Source organism: Convolutriloba macropyga, chromosome 8, assembly GCF_964194025.1.
Source record: "Convolutriloba macropyga chromosome 8, txConMacr16.3, whole genome shotgun sequence".
In the NCBI taxonomy this organism is placed as follows: Eukaryota; Metazoa; Xenacoelomorpha; order Acoela; family Convolutidae; genus Convolutriloba; species Convolutriloba macropyga.
In genome coordinates, this window is record NC_134475.1 from 49,901,549 (window position 1) to 49,921,544 (window position 19,996).

Genomic DNA, 19,996 nt, shown 5'->3' on the forward strand with positions numbered 1-19,996 from the left:
TCACTTTCAAGACCCTGTACTTTGAGTCGCACTATGCCCGAAGTGGGTCTATTAAACGGTTCATCAAAGACGAGCATTCTACTATATTGCGAGTCTCAAGGCTATAATTTCATTACATGACGTGTCTAGAACAGAACTGTTCACTTTCCAGACCCTGTACTTTGAGTCGCACTATTCCCGAAGTCGGTCTATTAAACGTTTCATCAAAGACGAGCAATCTACTATATTGCGAGTCTCAAGGCTAAAATTTCATTACATGACGTGTCTAGAACAGAACTGTTCACTTTCCAGACCCTGTACTTTGAGTCGCACTATGCCCGAAGTGGGTCTATTAAACGGTTCATCAAAGACGAGCATTCTATTATATTGCGAGTCTCAAGGCTATAATTTCATTACATGACGTGTCTAGAACAGAACTGTTCACTTTCCAGACCCTGTACTTTGAGTCGCACCATGCCCGAAGTGGGTCTATTAAACGGTTCATCAAAGATGAGCATTCTACTATATTGCGAGTCCCAAGGCTATAATTTCACTACATGATGTGTCTAGAACAGAACTAACCTGTAATGTTTACATTTCCTACATCAATTCCAACACCCTCAGCAGATGCTCCTGCTGAAGCTTGAGCCCCAGTAACATTGACATTTCCTCTGTTGCTGGAAACACCAGTAGCAGTAGCCGACGCCGAGGCAGATGCCAGTTGTGCGTTGAAGTTGTTATTGCTTGATTGGCATCCGGTGGCAGATGCGGAAACACTACCAGAAGCCCCACTTGCCGTCACGTTGTTTTCACTTTTCTGCTTAAGACTCGCACTGGCCGACAATCCGGCGGAAGCTCCATGAATTGAGACGCTGTTTGCGGATTTAGAGTGCAAGGTTGCGGATGCTGATGTATTAGTGGTATATGAATCGACTGAAGATTGATCTTTGTTTGACTCATCATTTTCTCCTCTCTCGTCAATAATGTCTTCCGTTTCGTTCGGGGAGTCGAAGCCGCCAGAATTGTCCGATTTGTCGTTGAATTCACGGTCGGAATTGCCCTTGTCGGAATCGGAGGAAACATGGGAGCGATCGAGTTGATGTGACTCGATGTCGTCATCATCATCATCATCATCATCACTGTCATCATCATCATCTTTTTCCGGTTTAGGGTAAACCGAAATTTCATTACCACCAATCTGTATATTAAAAATCAATAGAAGTTACAAGAAAAAGCTATACAAATTTTTCGGAAGCACTATAGGCATGAGTATTTCATTAACCCTAATGCGAGAAATAAAACTCAAGTCGTCAGGTGCTCCCGGTTGATTATCTTGAAAAATACTGTAAGACTGAAGCTGGAAAGATATTCTAAGACACATAGCTATGACCAAAAATATATTAGTTTTAGTCAGCTGGCTGAAATTCATTTATTTTTGGTCATAGCTATACATCTTGCAAGATCTTCCGAGCTAAGCAAGTAGTATAAAAAAATGACTAGAACCTCAACGGGGGGGACGGACATTTTTGGAAGCCTGATTTTCTCGGCCCGACAACAACGGGGTGGGACAATTGAAAATTTTGATAATCTGAATAAAATGTCCCCCCTATTTTACATATTTACATACATATATATATGTATATGCATGTATATATGTATTGTGTATATGTATATATGTGTATGTATATGTATGTATTATGTATATGTATATGCATGTATATATGTATTGTGTATATGTATATATGTATATGTATGTATGTATGCATGTATGTATGTATTATGTAAATGTATATATGTATATACATGTATATATGTAACGTGTATATGTATATATGTGTATGTATGTATGTATGTATGTATGTATATTTGTGTGTTTTGTTGTATGCATGTATGAATGTATTTATGTATGCATATGTATGCATGTATGTGTATGTGAGTATCTATATATGTATGTATTGATGTATGTATACATACACACACATACATACATACCTACATACGTACATACATACATACATACATACATACATACATACATACATACATACATACATACATACATACATACATTCATACATACATAAATACATACAAACATACATACCTACATACATAGATTCATGCATACATACATACATACATACATACAGACATACATACATACATACATACATACATACATACATACATACATACATACAAACATAAATACATACATACAGATTTCAAGAAAAACAAGTTTTTACCTAAGTAAGTACACAATTATGGTCATAATCACCTATGTCCATAAATGCATACATAAATTGGTGAAAACAACAGTAAAACAACTAACCTGTTAGTAGATGTACAAAATCATTAATGATATATTAATTGGAGAGTCATCAGATCATGCCCAAACATGTTCAGTGTCACAAAATTTTCCAAATTAAATTGACCAATCGGAGTGCTTGATTTATTATTCAAGTTGACAACCAATCAGAATTGAAAGATTTATAAACAAAAACTCTTAAACGCTCACGTTCAGTAAACAGTAAATAATGAACACAATAGGAACAAAAGACAGCAAGCTCATTCATGAGAAAGTTTTATCACTGAGAGGTAACATAAACTATACACACATATCTTATCGACAATTATATTTCGTAGCTGCTTGTTCTTTGTTAGATCCAGAAGTTGACGGAGAAATAGCACTTAAATTTAGACCCTATGGTGGTTTCATTGGAATTGATAATTCAAGGCTAGATCCCTTATTGAAACGGAGCAAAGTGCTACGACTTCATGCTGCATTGCATGACGCCGCTGGATTTATAAAAGATTGCCGAAACAAAGGCCCTGGATATGTTTACGCTTTCCGTTACTCACCAGTAAACAATTGTCTTTTCGGGCACCTGACAGGAATATTATTCATTCTATCAGTGAAAATTTTTCAATCACAATTGTTTCGTGAATTGGAATGCTAGAAAATTTTGGCAGCAAAACCACAATTATTATTGTCCTCGATCTCGAAGGTTTCAAACTCAAGTCACTTGGATTCATTATAAAAGAACTGAGTTTGTGTTCCAGTTACAACGATACAATATTTTTCAAACTGCCGCATAAATTCGCTGATTTACCCTCACACGATAGACAAACTGTTATTTGGCTGACCAATAACCTACACTGTCTTGATTGGGACGAAGGTGATATACCTTACTGTGATTTGAAAACAATCTGTCTGAGTTTCAGTTTCCGATTCACACAGAAAAACTTTTTTGCCAAAGGCATTGAAAAGTGTGAGCTCATCAGTAAGCTTTTACAAAAAACTGTTTATAATCTGGAGGATCTAAATTGTCCCCGAATCTCAGAGATAATATCAGAAGAACAAGTTCTCTCCTGTTATCATCATTCAAACTTTTGTTCAACAAACGATCAATTATCAAACTACTGCGCGGAACGTAAAGCAAGAATATTTTCACAGTGGACACAAAGTGATGCACAGAGAAGACACAGCAACTTTAACAACTTATCTGTCAGACAACTTGAAGATATTCACTTGCTTGACTCCACTTGACGATCAGCCGATTGTAAAATTCAACAGAGTTCAGGATCCCTCTCCACCAATACAGAATAATTTTTCAAGCGATCAACAGAACCGAGCGAACTATCTCAACAACAAGCCAAACACAGCACAACAACCGCGTTACAACTCGCTTTATAGTGCAGCAGCAAAACGTTATTTTGCAACCATTACTCTTTCTCCCGACAAGCTGGACAGCTTTAGGACTTTCCTGCCCGTGATAGATAATTTCTATCACTTCCAACTGTACGTAAAAAATAAACAGAGAGCTCGAGAACATCGGAATCAGTTCAATTATGGCTATGAACAAAACAAATCAGAAGCCTATGCAGTACCCCAAAGAGCAGCGAATCCCACGTTGGAAGCAATGGGCGGAAAAAAAGTTCCTCAATTTAGATTGAAAAAAAAAACAAAAAACACCACCAGAACGTGAGATATCACTTAATGAGATGCCGAATGAGTTGCGGTTATATGTCTTGGAGCACCCCGAAGTTGAAAAAGTCTTCAATCAACCATCGTTCGAGGAAAATGACTCATCAACCGTTTGTTATAAACTAGAGATAAAAAGTTATATTAAAAGTTTTAATTTGTTTGAGTTCTGGTACATGAAACAGTTGCCCAGTAAATAATTCAAAATTTTAACATTTTATATCATCCTTGTTTCAATTCACTTTTCAATTAATTATTTTTCTCCAATGAATCAAAGAGACGAGGCTGACGCCGGTATCAGTAATTTAGTCTTTGATGTGAACAACAAAGAGAGGCCCCCATGGCGTTGTTGTTCAAATTCAACAGTGCCAAGGTCCGAAGTAATATTTTTTGTTCAAGTTAGTATCATTGTCTAAATGATCATTCTTTGCTTCTCTATGCTCTTTCTATTATCAGAAATCTGTGAAGAGAAATCAATTTGGATTGCTCTCTTATCGAGTTTAGTTGGTTACATTTTACCTAACCCCAAACTATGAACAAAGTTATTCTAACACATGACAGGGTATTCATGTCTATTGTAGGACCAAGTGGTTGTGGTAAAACTGAACTCTTGTTTCGAATGCTAAAAGGTTCGACCTTTTATCCACGCTTTGAAAAAATTTATTATTTTTACAAAGAGTTCCAACCACTTTTCAAAGATATGCAACCGCTTATACCAGGGATTGAGTTTCTAAAATACTCAGGCTTTGATATAACAAAAAATCTACCACCTTGTTTGCTTATCTATGACGATTCATGTGAAGAAATCTTCAACGATAAAGAATTTGTAAAAATAGCTACCTCAGGACGTCATAGCAAATTACATGTTATATACGTCAAGCATAATTTGTTCCATCAAAGCAAATGGTCCAGAACCATTGATCTGAATACAACACACATAATATTATTCAAGTCGCTTCGTGACATTCAACAAATTGAATATCTTGGAAAACAGTTGAATTGTCTCCAACTGATAAAAGAAGCATACAAACTCGCAATTGCGGAGCCCTTTGGACTTTTGATGATTGATCTCGACCCAAAAACCAGTCAGAGTTTACGTTTTTCATCGCAACTAATAGGACCGAATCCTTCTATTTTTTATATTTCGTCCCCTGAAGCAGTCATTACAACATTTACAAATGAAAAAGAAACATTTGCTTATGCTCAAGCAATGGGCGGATAAGAGGAATGAGAACACAGCTCAAATAGAAATAGTACATGAGGGCGATTTCATTTGGTTCTTGAGTGACTGTGTGATGAACGTACTCTCTGGAGTTGTACCAATCAATAAAATTGAATTAAAAAAATTTGAGAAACCACTACGTAAACTTGCAGACAGGCGAGTTGAAAAAAATGCGAGAATCAAAATCTTTCGATCAGACTCTGGAATTCGTCTCATTAAACTGATTGCGTTACCTTGTATTGCTTTTCTGGAGCAAAATGCACACTGAAGAGTTTGTGCTAATTCCTCGTAAAATGTATGCGAATGAACAACCTCAAATTGCCCAACTTCTCAACAATAAAAATGTCCGAGAGAAAGCAAAACAAATATCACTGTTGCAAAGAAGCAAGTCTCCACCAGCACCTTCTACCACGCAACAAGACACGCAACAGCAGACCAATAATATTTTGGAGAATATCAAAGATGAGTTGAATGAGACTAGAGGTGACAAAATTGATACAAAAATTTCCAGGGAGCGAGTTTTGAGAGATATTAAACTCCTTGACAGAAAAAAGTTTGAAAAAGCGAGCATAATATTGGAAGAAATAGAAGAGTCAGAATCTCTATCGCTGGATCAGACATCAAGACTAATGGTTAATAAGTCAAGCACGGGAATACTTGTCGCAGATTTTCTTTACGATCTACAACAAACAACATCTAAGCTTTCACTTGAACATTACAAAGTCCTGACCTTTCTAGATATCAGTTCACAATTAACTTGTAATACATACGCAAAAAAATTTCTTGCCTTATCACTAAACGAAAAGTTACAGTTGTTTGAGGATGAACCAGAAAACGAAGAATCAGGAGTCTCGAGAACAGAAGAATCAAAAGCTTCTGGCGACGATGAAGGAAGCTTTGAAGATGCAAAAGACGAAATCCAACCGTCTAGCTCGTGGACAAATTACTTCCTCTCACGTTAAACAATTGAACAAATTATACACAAAAGGTAGTGCAGCTTTTGGTAGCATTGCTAATTTGAAGAAAGCCAGTGGTTTACCAAGATCCAAAGTGGTTCAATACCTTCAGTCGAAAGCCCCATACACAAAATACAAACAATTCAGAAAAACTTTTCCGAGACTAAAAGCTGTTGCATACAGAATAAACGAAATCCGGTCTGTCGATGTGGCGTATATGGATAAAATTGCCCATCACAACAATGGAGTCAAATATTTACTGGTGGCTGTTGATGTTTTATCGCGATACCTACAAGTGCAACCAATGAAGGCTTTGTATGCAAAAGATGCTGTTGAAGCGTTCAAAAAAATGATAAAGCAGAACAAACCAGAAAGGGTTTGGACAGACAAGGGATCCGAGTTTAAAGGTGAATTTAAAACATTTTGTGAAAAGAAGGAGATTCATTTATATACAACAGAAAACGAAACCAAGTCGGCATTTGCTGAGAGGAATATTCGATCACTCAAAAACATTATTCACAAATACCTGGAGGAAAATTGGACTTGGACTTATATTAAGGAATTGCCCCAGTTTGTAAACACTATAAACAGTCGTCTTAATCGTGTTACCCAACTTGCACCTAATAAAACTTTTAAAAAACATTAACCGTTTCTAATATCCCTCGCAATTAGCACAAAAAAGTACAAGCCGAAATACGAAGAAGGAGACCTGGTTCGGATTGCAAAGCCAGACGAAATATTTAGGAAAGGTTATAAACAAAATTACACAGACGAAGTCTTCACAGTATTCAAGGTTGCCACCCTCAGTCCACCAACATACATCCTTATAGACACAAGCAACGTTATAATTAAAGGTAAATTTTATGAACCAGAATTAGTCCAAGTGAACGTCATTCCTGTCGAAAACTAAACATGAGAATTAATAAAGAATTTACTATTGATTTGATATCAAATGCATCAATGGGAATTTTTACCAATAATACTATGGCCAAGTTTCGAAATCAACTTGCCCAACCATTACAGTTAGATGGAGATTGGCAAGTTGCCCTTGCTTCAATATCATTTCCATCAAACATCAATAATGTAAACTCAGCCGAAATAGTTGCGTATGTCAGTTCTGGCGCTGAACTTGATGCTTCACATAACCGCACCGGACAACTTCGAAGAATTCGCAAAGGTATATACAACAGTTCAGAAGAGCTTCTGGAAGAAATTTTTCGAATCGCTCAATTGAAACAGTTTGACTGTGATTTTGACACTGTAACGCAAAAGTTAGTTTTGAAATTTGGACCTAACGAAGGTTTGTCATTCGAAGATGAAGAAGTACCCAGTATTCTTGGTTTTAAAGGAATAAGAGATATTTCGAATCATGGTTTTATTCATATTGGTTACAAGTCAGAAAATGCAGGCAACTCTTTGAACCGACATGTTGGAGATTTTCCAGTTGATATCACTTGGGAATCACAGTTAATATTTGTATACATTGATATAATTGAACATCAGAACGTTGGTGATGTGAGAGCTCCGGTAATAAAAATCATTGAGTCTGAAAGACGTTTGAGAAACGGTAGCATAAACACAGTGACACCCATACACCACAAGTCCTACACAAATTTGGATTACAAGCCAATATTATCAAACAACATTCAGAACATCCAGGTAGAGTTGAGAAACGAAACTGGAAAACTAATTCCTTTTACTGGAACCGGAAAAGTTATAGTCAGTTTAAAATTTCAAAAAATTATTTAATATGGAGGCATACTACAGCAATCAAGCATCTCAATCAATGCCGCATTTTTCCGGACACTACAGACAAAGGGGCAGCGGTTTTGGAGCGCTTGCTGCAGGTATTGGAAGAGTTGCTCTGCCATTAGCACGCAATTTTCTCTGGCCCGCAGCGAAAAAGATTGGGCGTGATTTACTGGTTCAAGGAGCACCGGAGTTAGAGGAAGTTGAAACCAAAGGAAAGTCAGCAAAACAAGCACTGAAAAGTACAGTAGCCAAAACAGCTCGCAAACAAATAGGTGGATCTCTCCAATCACGTATTGCATCAGGTCGTAAAATAATTAGACGAAAAAGACGACAATACACGAGACCTCGCTCCAACCAAAAACGAAAAATCTCAACCAGAAGAATCATTTCTCGAAAACCCCGTCCAAAAAGGAGTCGTCTGGATTTTTTCTCGCGAGTGAAAAATGCGAACTAATATTGTGATACCATCTGAAGCCACTCACAGTTCTTTAGACTTATTTGAAAAACCACCTTTGCTGGTAACATTTGATCAATCATTCGAGCAAAAAACAGGACCGCTTTATTCGCCTTCAGGATCTTCATTGGAATTTGAAATTGTTGGTGATCGCAACAATTTTATTGACTTGCAAAAAATTTACCTGGAGATCAAGTGTCGAATACTTCAAACAGATGGAACGGATTTGCGCTACACAGATGGTGACGCTAATGCCAGTGATCTTCCATATTTTGCTAATAATATCCTTCATTCACTTTTCGCCGACTGTACTGTTTCTGCAAATGGTATCAAAATTTCAACAGCTAATGGACACTATGCAGACAAAAGTTTCATAGAAACTGAATTCTCTCACGGTACAGACGCAAAGAAAACCTGGCTGAAATGTCAGGGTTACGAATATGAAGAAAACCCCGGCACTATTACAACAGCAATATCAGACATAAGAAAAAGAACAGTGCGACAATCCGCACGTATAACGTTATATGGAAAGTTGGCGGTTGATTTCTTTTCATGTGAGAAACATTTGGTTAGTGGAGTTACCTTACGCATTTCAATGAGAAGATCTCAAGATGTCTTTGCCGTCATCAGCGAGGACCCAGCAAAACACTACAAGGTTAAAATAGATGAGGCGAATTTATTTATCAGGAAGATGACGGTGTCAGATAATGTTGTAGGTACAATTGAGAAGACATTATTGAAAACTCCGGCAATTTACGGATACAATGAAGTAATTACCAAAACAATCTTGGCTACAACAGGCCAACAAAGCTGGAAACATGAGGATATTTTCACTAAAGAGCCAATCAGAAGAGTCATTGTTGCATTATGCGTTGGTACAGCATTCATCGGTACCAATACCGCTAATCCATTCCATTATCAAAAATTTGGTTTAAGAGAGATAACCATTTATCGAAATGGTTTTGCAACGGCTGGAACTCCAATGTCAACAACTGACAACAAGAGGTTGTACTACAATTCAATGAGTGCATTAGCTTATGTAGAAAACGGCCACGGAATACCTCTGAGTGAGTTCGCAAACCATTATATAATGGTATTTGATCTGACCAGCACTCAACAGGCAACTCATGACTTTATTCATCCAGAGCTCACAAATTCATCAATGTCTGTTGAACTCAAGTTCGATGCAGCGTTAGCTCATAACGTTGAAATTTTTTTTCTTGGCGAAAAAGCGTCTACTATCTACATTGACTCGGCCAGAAACGCGTCTAAAAACGCTCTTCCCATGATCACATACTAATGGACGAAGACCAAATTCATCATCGAGTGAAAAAGTGTAAACACCTCAAATTCAAATTCAGAGGGGTTTATGCCGCTGATAATTATCCTCTGAACTTGCAAACCAACACATTCATTATTGTTAATGCATCACGATCCAATTCTATTGGAACCCACTGGGTAGTGCTAGCTAAACGATATGCATACTCAATAATATACTTTGCAGATCCATTGGCTCTACCCTTGACTACCTACAAGGATATTTTCAACCGTTTACAACAGTGTAAAGACTTGGAGATAATGATGGATATCATGGAACATAGAAGAGGCATTCAGTCTCCATTGCAATCCTCCGACTCCCAGCTTTGTGGTTTATTTTGCATATATATTGTTCATTTTTTTATAGTGAGAAATTTCCATTTATACCTGATATAATTGAATTAGAGTTGCTAGCTTTTGTAAAACATATGAAGTAAAATTTAATTTAATTTTCAAACAACAACACTTTTTGAATATCAATTTTTACAAAATTGAAAGGTTATGAAAGAGTTTGAGGTTTCTCGCACAAAACTCCCGTGGCCACTAAGCAGAATATCCATTATCTGATAAAGAGTTGAGGAGTGTTCACCTAGCATAAGCTGGCAAAATCGTTTCAAAGTTACATCAGGGATTGTAGAAGAACGTTTGTTGGCCGTAAAAGTACTAATAGATGTCGCTGTTGCCTCACTCAAAGGTGCTGGAACTTTTCTCTGGTTCTTGGTATTTGAAGAAGAAGTTGATTTTGAAAGGTATTCAACAGCAACATGTAATCGTGAAATTATTGCACCACGTTTAACAAAGTCTTTTTGCGTTGGCTGAATAAGTAATTTGAAACATTTAACGAGACACGGTATCACCGCAGGTACATAAAGAGAATCGAAAATATTATCATCCTGCAAACCAAATTAATACATAACATGATAATGATTGGAGCCAAATGTACAACCCTCGATAACTGTTGCAGATGAATGATAACCATATGCATAATTTTCAATTGTTGTGTTTTCAAGTTTTGGTTCCGTCTCACAAATATTGTACTTGAAACGCTTTTGAAATTTCTTGAAATATTCGGGACTGTTCTCAAACATTGCCTCAACCATAAAGAACAAAAAAAAGCTAATGAACTAACTATGAAAGCATGAACAATGACCGGAAGCAAAAGGTATAATAGAATTTATTCCGAATCCTCATCGACTTTTACAGACGTTTTCGGTATCTTCTTATGGCGCTGAGTTGGTGTTTTGCCGGCTCGTTTTGCTGGACGTTTTGAGTCATCAGTTGAATCCGGTTTTAGAAGTGAATCGATCAAGCCAACTGGTTGATCATGCATTTGTTCTAGTTTTTCAATGTTCTGACATAGCAACCGAAACTCTCGCGCCGAAAGTGTAATTTTTTGATTGAAATCCCAATCGACCTGTTCACTATCACGTTTGAACAATTTCAAGGATAAATAGGTGCCAGTGGTATGATAAGTCTTAACAGCAGCCCTAACAAGCCGTTTTTCATTGAGCGAGAGATCCAAATGAAAGTCGCTGTACTCAGCATCCTTAGACAAAACATTACCCATAATGTTGCATATTTTGAGACAAACTGTATCAAAGTAATCTGAAACGATGAATGACTAATGCATTACTGTTTGTTGGAATGTAAACAATTTAAAAACCCACGCCAACATGTCTAGACAAGATAACAGCTGAGCAAACAAACCCACTCACCCTAGCGTGTAAACAAATTTATACTCCTCTATATCAGCTATGACGTTTATACGAAATATGAAATTCAAAAGATCGGAAAAAATCTACCCTGCTGAATCAAGACCCGTTCAATGTCACAATTGTCCAAGGCAATTTAAAAATTTCCATTCACTAATGCAACATCGCCGGGCCAAGCATTATAAAGGCCATAGCAGAAAACAGTTTTACAAGTCCCGACCTCTAAATCTAAAAACTGACAAATCTTCATGAGCAATGGATAAATTAGCTCGCCTACTCGAGTCTATTTATATTTCTCGAGAGCAACCCAATTGAACTTTGGTCAATATGACATAATTCTATTTATAGACATGACAGAATAATGATGAAATGATTAAGTCAAATAAACAAATCGGTCTGCAACAATTTTTTCAATCTTTCCGCCATTGGTTCTTTCTTGTTGTTCAATGTAAGTTTTGTGAAAACTCTTTAGTTCTTTCGCACCTTATTACATTACTGCAAGTCTTTTGTTACTTAACCTTCTTCCTGAATTTGCTTTCATCCTGCTTTTCCTTTCAGTTCCATACGATATAAAAACAAGTTTTCATTTCTCTTGTTACTAGAATTGGTTCTAGACTCGGTGCTGTTAAGTTTTTATAAAATTTTCCTTACAAAGAAAACTGTGTGCGTTGTTACCGTTTAAACCCGTAAAATCAGAACAAAAAACATCTCAATTGTTATCCATCACCTGTAATATGGCTGCTGAATATTTAGAAATTGCAAAGACAAGTGAACGAGGCACTCGAACCCTTGTGCGAATGTGTCACAACTTCAAAAATATTCTCCTTGTAAAGGAAAGCTTTGATGATAAGACAGATTTATGGCACACAAAAAACAGCTTTATTGTTCCAGTTAATTACATTGAACCAATACTTGAATACACAAAACAAAACAATTTATTTCATCTTACAAAAACGCCAGAAAAATCGTTACGACAAGAAGAGTCTCCATATGCTCATCGATATTATGGATGTATTACTCCCATTCAAACAAAAAAGCAGGATGTGAAAAAATTGGCGAAGCGAACAAGAAAACTTTTTGCAGACTACGATCATGACTGCATTGAAATTTGGGAGAATCAATTGGGGCAGCTAGAAGAAGTTGAGCAATTATCTGGTTTTTGGAATTTTGATCAGTTGCCAAGTGAAGAAACAAAAACCCCGGAAAGCCTCCCGTTGCTTGTCAACAATTTTTCTGATGATATCAACTTCGATGAAACACCTCCATTGAGCCAGTGCTATGCCCCCGTCAAGAAGGTCATCAAGTTATCTCGACTCTAAACAAAACAAACCCACCTCAAACTCATTGTGCATATTGAACATTTCATTTGTTGCTTTTCATTGTTCCAACGTATGAACTTTGTGTTTCCTTCTTTAAACTAGTTCTTAATTTAACTTTCTCTAACAATCAATCTTAGCGCTAGACATTGCATGATTTTTTGAGAGAAAGATTTAGGCGATGCGGCGAAATTCAGACATTGAACAGACAAGTATGTGAGACATTGCCGTAAACAAATAAGCAAAAACAGACCGGGTTTAATTAAACCCAGTTAAAGCTTGGATTTTTTCATATCATGACAAACAGTCAATAAACGTGTTTCACTAATTGCTATTATTCAGTAGAGAAAGTGAAACAAAACTAGGCTATGTAAATAAGAAGTAAAACTGTGAGCTCAGAATCACCTGTGATGAACCAACAAAAACTAGCAAAGCAGGTAAACAAGTGCATCTGTGATATTGACACAACAGTCTGGTAGTCTTGCTGCCCCCCCAACCAATATTTGTGGAGCAGTAGCTTTCAGTCCCAAAAGTAAACAAAAAAGACGCGCACTCTGATTGGTTGAGAGTGTTGCGAAAATGTGTCCCCTCCAACAATAAATTTTTCTCATTTGCTTTTTGCCTTAACTTTCAACTCAAGTTACAGAAATAATTTTCAACAGTCTTATCAAAACTAATCAGCAACAGCAAAAAACTTTCATTCTTTCCTCTTGAAAACTTTCACCCCAGTTCCTTATTTGTCTCAAGTTCTTACACCTGTAATGAATTCAGAGAAGTGTAGAGTTTGCAAAAAGACACTTTCGGACAAACGAAGCTTACGTCGGCACATGAAAGATGTGCATAAACATTATGCACAAACAAACGTATTCGTGTGCGATGAGTGCGCATTTGCTAATGAAAAAGTTGTCGAGCTCAAGACGCATATGAGACAACAACACAACTCAACCCACCCACGCTATTGCCTATACTGCAACAAGTTTTTCACAGACAACCTCAAGTACATGGAGCACATGAATAAAAATCATGGACTGCCAGTATGGGATGCTAATGCTGAAAACAACCAAAGTTCTGGAATTCTTCCATCCGAGCAAGCTTTCGGCGGTGTTTTGAAAACATATGATGTACCAGTGGGAGAACATGAAATAGACTTGCTAAGTTTCATGCGTAGCAAACGTGATGAGATTGAAAATGTTGTTCAACTCAACACCCAAAATCAAGCACAAAAACTTCAGTTTAGCGCACTGGTACAACTCACAAAACCAACGAGCGATGAAAATTTTAGCAGCCAGCCAGATCGCATCAAAATATACATCAACTCAAAAATGCAGCGGGTCGACTTCACAGGCTTGAGCAAATCCTGTTTCGCTGGAATGGTTGAACAAATGCTGCTTGCCTTGAACAACTTTGCATCCCATGGTAGCGGCTGGACAGTAGATAGCATTGAAAACATTGAATTGAGGCTAGCCAGGTCAAAACCAGTTGCTGCTTCTTCATATTTAGCTCTGCCTACTGAGCTAGCAAAATGTCAGTACCTGTTGAGAATTCGAAACCGACAAGACGAGAAATGTTTTCTCTACTGCTATACAGCTCAGTACCATAACACATTCGGACCCCGGTTGATACCCGCCAATGCTTCATGGAGACAAAAGACAAATCCAATAATTTATAGTTCGGAAAATCCAGGAGCAAAACAAGCGGCTGGTGAATTCATGATGCCCATGGCTTTTCACCAGATGGAAAAATTTGAACTGCTGAACTTGGTACGCGTTAATGTTTTTCGACACTCGAACAAGAAACTGATTCCTTTCCGCATATCAAGTAATAAAAACTACAATTTCAATCTGGATCTGCTCTTGCTTAGTGATGGATCAATGCAACACTATGTCCTGATCACAAATATCAAGGCACTTATTCATAAATATCTTGGAAAACACCAGCGCATTGACAACCATTTGTGTCGTAACTGTTTCCACATCAGCACCTCATTGGATCGCCATGAGAGACATGACGAAATATGCCATCAAAACACGCAAGCAATAATTAAAATGTCGAAAGCCAAACAGCAAAACTTTGAATTCAAAAATGTTCAAGCCCGATGGTTTGCGCCGATAGTTGGATTTTTCGATCTGGAGTCAATAATTGAACCAGTTGCTAACACTATCAATACACAACAAAACTCAGTTACTAGAGCATTGGAGGAACACAAGCCGTGTAGTTAAGCTTTGCTCTTCGTTGCTTTAAATGAAACAAAGCCATTCTACTTCGATCCCAAATGTGGTCCGAATGTCATGGTTGAATTTGTTAAGTCACTGGAACAAATTGCTAGGGATATATACAACGTGAAACAACAACACAAAAACTTTTCCGGCGAGCCAACAATCACTAAAGATCAAGCTAGTTTGTGTTGGATTGAATACATCCTCACAAGATCCCACTGTTCTAGACCACTGCCATTTCACAGGAAAATTTTTGGGATGGGCACATGCGCAGTGCAATTTGAAACGCAAAACTCTAAACTTCACCCCCCTATTTGCGCACAACTTGGCAAACTATGATCTTCATCACGTAGTTTTAGCACTACAAAGTCTGAATGACAAAAACACAATTTCAGTTGTGCCAAGCACGAGTGAGAACTTCATCTCATTGCAAATTGGAGTGCATATGAAAACAACACAAAACAAGAAAGGTGTTTGGACAAGCCAGTATGAGTATATCAGACTATTGGACTCATTTAAGTTCATGAATGCATCGCTCGACAAGTTGGTACAGAACCTGCCATCTGATCAATTCACCTTATTGGAACAACATTTTCAAGCGTGGCCAACAACATCGGTTAATTTGCTAAAACAAAAAGGCTCGTTCCCTTATTGCTTCGTCGATAGCTTTGAAAAACTGCAAGAGGCCCAGCTTCCCCCTCTCGAGAAATGGACAAACAGTTTGCAGCAGTACGAGGTAACAGTGAGTGAAGATGAATACAAGCGAGCCCTTGAAGTGTTCAGTTTATTCAAGTGCCAAAACATTGGTGATTACTACAATTTGTATTTGACAACAGATGTGTTTCTCCTCGCTGCAGTAGTACTCTGCTTTAGAAAAGTGTGCTATGATACATATGGGCTCGACTGCTGCCAGTATTACACGGCTTCCAAATTGTCAGGAGATGCAATGCTCAGAATATGCAACCCTCAACTACATCTTCTAACAGAAAGGGAACACCTCGACATGGTAGAAAGTCTTATAAGAGGAGGCGTGAGCTCGGTTTACAGCAAGCGGCTCTGTCGCGCAAACAACAAGTTTCTTTCGGACTACAAACCGAAGAACATTTCCTCATTCATAATAATGATCGATGCCAATAATCTGTATGGAGGAATCATGGAAAAATTCCCCCTACCCCTCCATGATTTCGCAATGTTTGACAAAAGTGAATGGACCGATGAGGAAGCCCAGGAAATTTTGCGTCGAATATTGAATACGCCTGATGATGATGAGGTTGGATACATAGTTGAAGTCGATTTCATTTAACCCGACAGCCTGAACGATCTACACTCTGATTTTCCTTTGGCGCCCACAAAAGATGCGATTGATGAATGCTGGCTCAGTGAGTATCAAAGCAGCTTGTTGGCCGACATGCAAATTAAAAAACCCCCCGCAGGTGAAAAAACTCATTCAGACGTTGTTCGATAAACAGAATTACACTCTGCACTATCAAACCCTCAAACTCTACGTTGAACTAGGATTGGTGGTGACCAAGCTTCATAGAGTGCTTTCGTTCAAACAGCAAAAGTGGCTGGCACCCTACGTACAACTGAACACCGAAAAGCGAAAGCAAGCGAAGAATAAAGTTGAGGAGGATTTTTTCAAATTGATGGTTAACTCATCGTTTGGAAAAACTTGTGAGGGAAAGCGAAACCGAATGAAAGTCAGGATAACCCGCACGGAAGAGGAAACGCTAAAGTGGACAGACAAGCCCGAGTACCAATCATCAAAAATTATTAGCGAAGATCTTTTCACAGTATGCCTTCAGCAATCAGAAATACTTTGGGACAAACCAACCATAGTGGGTGCCTGTATATTGGATTTGGCAAAGAAGTTCATGTTCGAGTTTCACTACAAAGTCATGAAGAAAAACTTTGACTGCAATTTACTTTACTCAGACACGGACTCCTTCGTATATGAAGTGCGTTCAAGAGACTTCTTTGCAGAAATACAACGGAAAAAGTCGGTCGCTGAAGAGTTTGATTTTTCAAACTTTCCACCAGAACACCCCTTGTATAGCAGGGACAAAGCACGTGTCACTCTTAAATTCAAAGATGAGATGGGAAGCCGGCCAATTGCTGAGTTTTGTGGACTCAAGCCAAAGCTGTATTCAATCAAGCTCGCTGAAGGCAAGTCTTTTTCACTAGCCCCCCTTTCACTTTACAAACACAAGTAATCAAAACAAACAGGCATATGCAAATCATTCTAGCAAATAAAGTTTGGGTATGGAAACAATAGATTGAATTTGAAATAAACTAAATTTATTTTTTTTCCTTTTTTTCAAGTTGCACCAAACAGTCAGCAAAAGGGGTCACAAAAGATGCACGTCGCAGCATGACGCATGAATTGTACAAGCAAACTCTTTTGGGCGGTGAGGTGGTGCGTCTGCTCAACACGAGAATAGCTTCAAGCAACCACAGGCTGCACACAATTGTGGTCAACAAGAAATCTTTGTCAGGCTACGATGACAAACGATTTATTATGAATGACCAAGTCTCCATGCTGCCCTATGGTCATCGTTCAATAAGAGAGGATATGTTCTTCAAATCAATAATGAATGACCCCGATTGGGGCGCCGATGACTTGGGCAAAAGCGAGCAGGAAAGTGGCCAGCAGGCGCAGGAAAGCGGGCAGCAGGCGCAGGAAAGCGGGCAGCATGCGCAGGAAAGCGGGCAGCATGCGCAGGAAAGCGGGCAGCATGCGCAGGAAAGCGGGCAGCAGGCGCAGGGAAGCGGCCAGCAGGCGCAGGAAAGCAGGCAGCATGCGCAGGAAAGCGGGCAGCAGGCGCAGGAAAGCGGGCAGCAGGCGCAGGAACGGGGCAGCAGGCGCAGGGAAGCGGCCAGCAGGCGCAGGAAAGCGGGCAGCATGCGCAGGAAAGCGGGCAGCAGGCGCAGGAAAGCGGGCAGCAGGCGCAGGAAAACGGGCAGCGGGCGCAGGAAAGCGGGCAGCATGCGCAGGATAGCTCGCAGCAGGTAAAAAACAAAAACCAGCAAAGAAACAAACGTCAAACGCAACAGTCAGCAAACTTTCCACAAACTAATAGCATTCTAAACACAAGTTTCAACTCAATTCCCGACCCAGGTTTTCACCAGCGAAATTATAGCGAGGACGAATTGAATCAAAATTTGGTAGATTTTGACAATTTGTCAGAGTTTTCGGACAGTGGTTCTTCTACGGACGCAGCTTGCGATGGACTCATTCTAAGTCAAGCGATAGAAGATTCAGATAGCAGCCCCCAATCTCCGATCACAATTGATGAACAACCGCCAGCCAACCTCCCAATAACAATTGATCAACAAAATCTGCAAGATCAACCACCTACCAAAAAGAGAAGACGAGCAAGAATCATAGAAAGTAATAGCGAAGAGGACTGAAGAACCAAACAAAACTAAAAAGTCTTGTCTCATCCTGTATTTGTACCTATATTGTCCAAAAAACACTTGCAGTCGGGCTTATATTGCCCAATTGGCTTTTTTAAAAAGTTAAATTTGTACCGTCCCCCCCTTTTTGGGCTAGAAATTTCTTGTGTATAGTGAGAGTTTGTGATGGTGCACGCGTGAAGTGTGAGAAAGTGAAAGGTGTAGTCCAACGTACCAGGAGGGGTTGAACTGCCACAGCGTGTGACAGAGCACAGTTCTTCCTGCACATATCAGACTGTATCAAAATTCGTTTTTGCAACAAAATTTGTGTCGCAGAGAACCTATTAAGTCAGATTTTCCGCTGCCATACATGCAGGTTTTTTCTTATTCATTTTACACCCAATAAAAATCAGTAGAACCGAATTTTTTGAAAAATTGTTCCTACCCAAATATCCGGTCTACTCAAAAAAAATTTCTTACTCAATTGTTGCGCGGGGTGATGTGTAGTTGTCCGTTGATACCCTCTTGGACAACGCGATCTTGAATATCAAAAATTTGTGGATTCCTACACTTTCCACCGTGGCAAATATTCAAATCAATGATAGTTCTTCTGTTGATGCAAAAATTGATTCGGCCAACTCTTCTGATGGTACCTGAATTAATGGTTAAGTGACTCTACTTGAAGCCACTGAGAACTTCTGGTGTTTATTGAGAACCGCGAAACGTTTCGAGATATTAAGTCAACATTTCGAAGTGACTTAAGCACAGTCACTTAATCATGCTTAAAAAACGAAACGCGCACGTTTTAACTTCTGGCACTGTATACTTAATTCGTACAATTCAACTCTCAATTGGTGAAAATTTTTATGATTCTCAATTTTTTCGTTCGTTTGGTTAGTTTACCCCCCCCCTTGTGGGCATATAATTTGAAACCCCTTTTCGCTTAGTCGGTATAACCCCCCCCCCCATAATTTGAACCCCCTTCTAACTTAGTGGCGATACCCCCTCCCCCAAAAAAAAAACATCTTACGACAATCCCTATTTCAAGACATCTGCATTAAAAAAAACAAGCATTGGTAATAGTCACACATTGGAAAACTCACTTTGATTAGTTGTATTTGTGGCTTTCTCGTTCATTAGATCCGATGATAGCTAAGAATCCTTCTTGAGTTGTAGTGATAGGTGAGAATCCTTATTGAGTTGTAGGATTTGCAAATATTTACTTCGTGGTAAAATCTGGCGAATTATTTTTATTTTGCTCAACAGAAAAAAAAATAGTGATTTTGTAACTTTATCTGATTAGTTCACCAGGGTAATTATTTTAATGTATCTGATTTTAAATGACTTTACTATCCCAGGCCCCCCCGTTTTGTCGATTTTTTGTACTTAATGAGACAGTTAGATTAATATTGACTTCAACTTTTTAAAGATCAATGCTCTGCAGAATTCGCCAGCTCTTGAAGTATTTGTGGAAGTATTGAATCGAAGTATTGAAACGCAAGCTCCGCAAAAAATTGGACTGGAAAATAATCGCAAGAAAATAGTGGACTGGAAATTAAACTTATTTTAATACCAAAGAAATAATCTATAGAATGGTTGGAATGTGAAAAATATATTGCTAATAAATATGCAGACAAATGTTTTTTTAGCCAAAAATGTAAGAAAAACAATTCGCCCCAGTTCCCCTGAAA

At 38.4% G+C, this 19,996-nt stretch overlaps 3 protein-coding genes across 5 annotated transcripts in view; 1 reads left to right on the top strand and 2 right to left on the bottom strand.

The window, feature by feature from the left end:
• The window catches only part of LOC142344796 (sphingosine-1-phosphate phosphatase 2-like), a 425,673-nt gene that overhangs the window by 356,848 nt on the left and 48,829 nt on the right, over positions 1-19,996 (top strand). The window lies entirely within an intron of this gene.
• LOC142344795 (putative lysosomal cobalamin transporter) overlaps positions 1-19,996 on the bottom strand; it is a 358,318-nt gene that overhangs the window by 215,175 nt on the left and 123,147 nt on the right. The window lies entirely within an intron of this gene.
• LOC142345094 (uncharacterized) overlaps positions 1-19,996 on the bottom strand; it is a 29,159-nt gene that overhangs the window by 5,309 nt on the left and 3,854 nt on the right. The window contains exon 2 of the mRNA XM_075397179.1: positions 562-1,177. Coding sequence (XP_075253294.1) covers positions 562-1,177 — 616 coding nt within the window. The remainder of the gene's footprint in view (positions 1-561; positions 1,178-19,996) is intronic.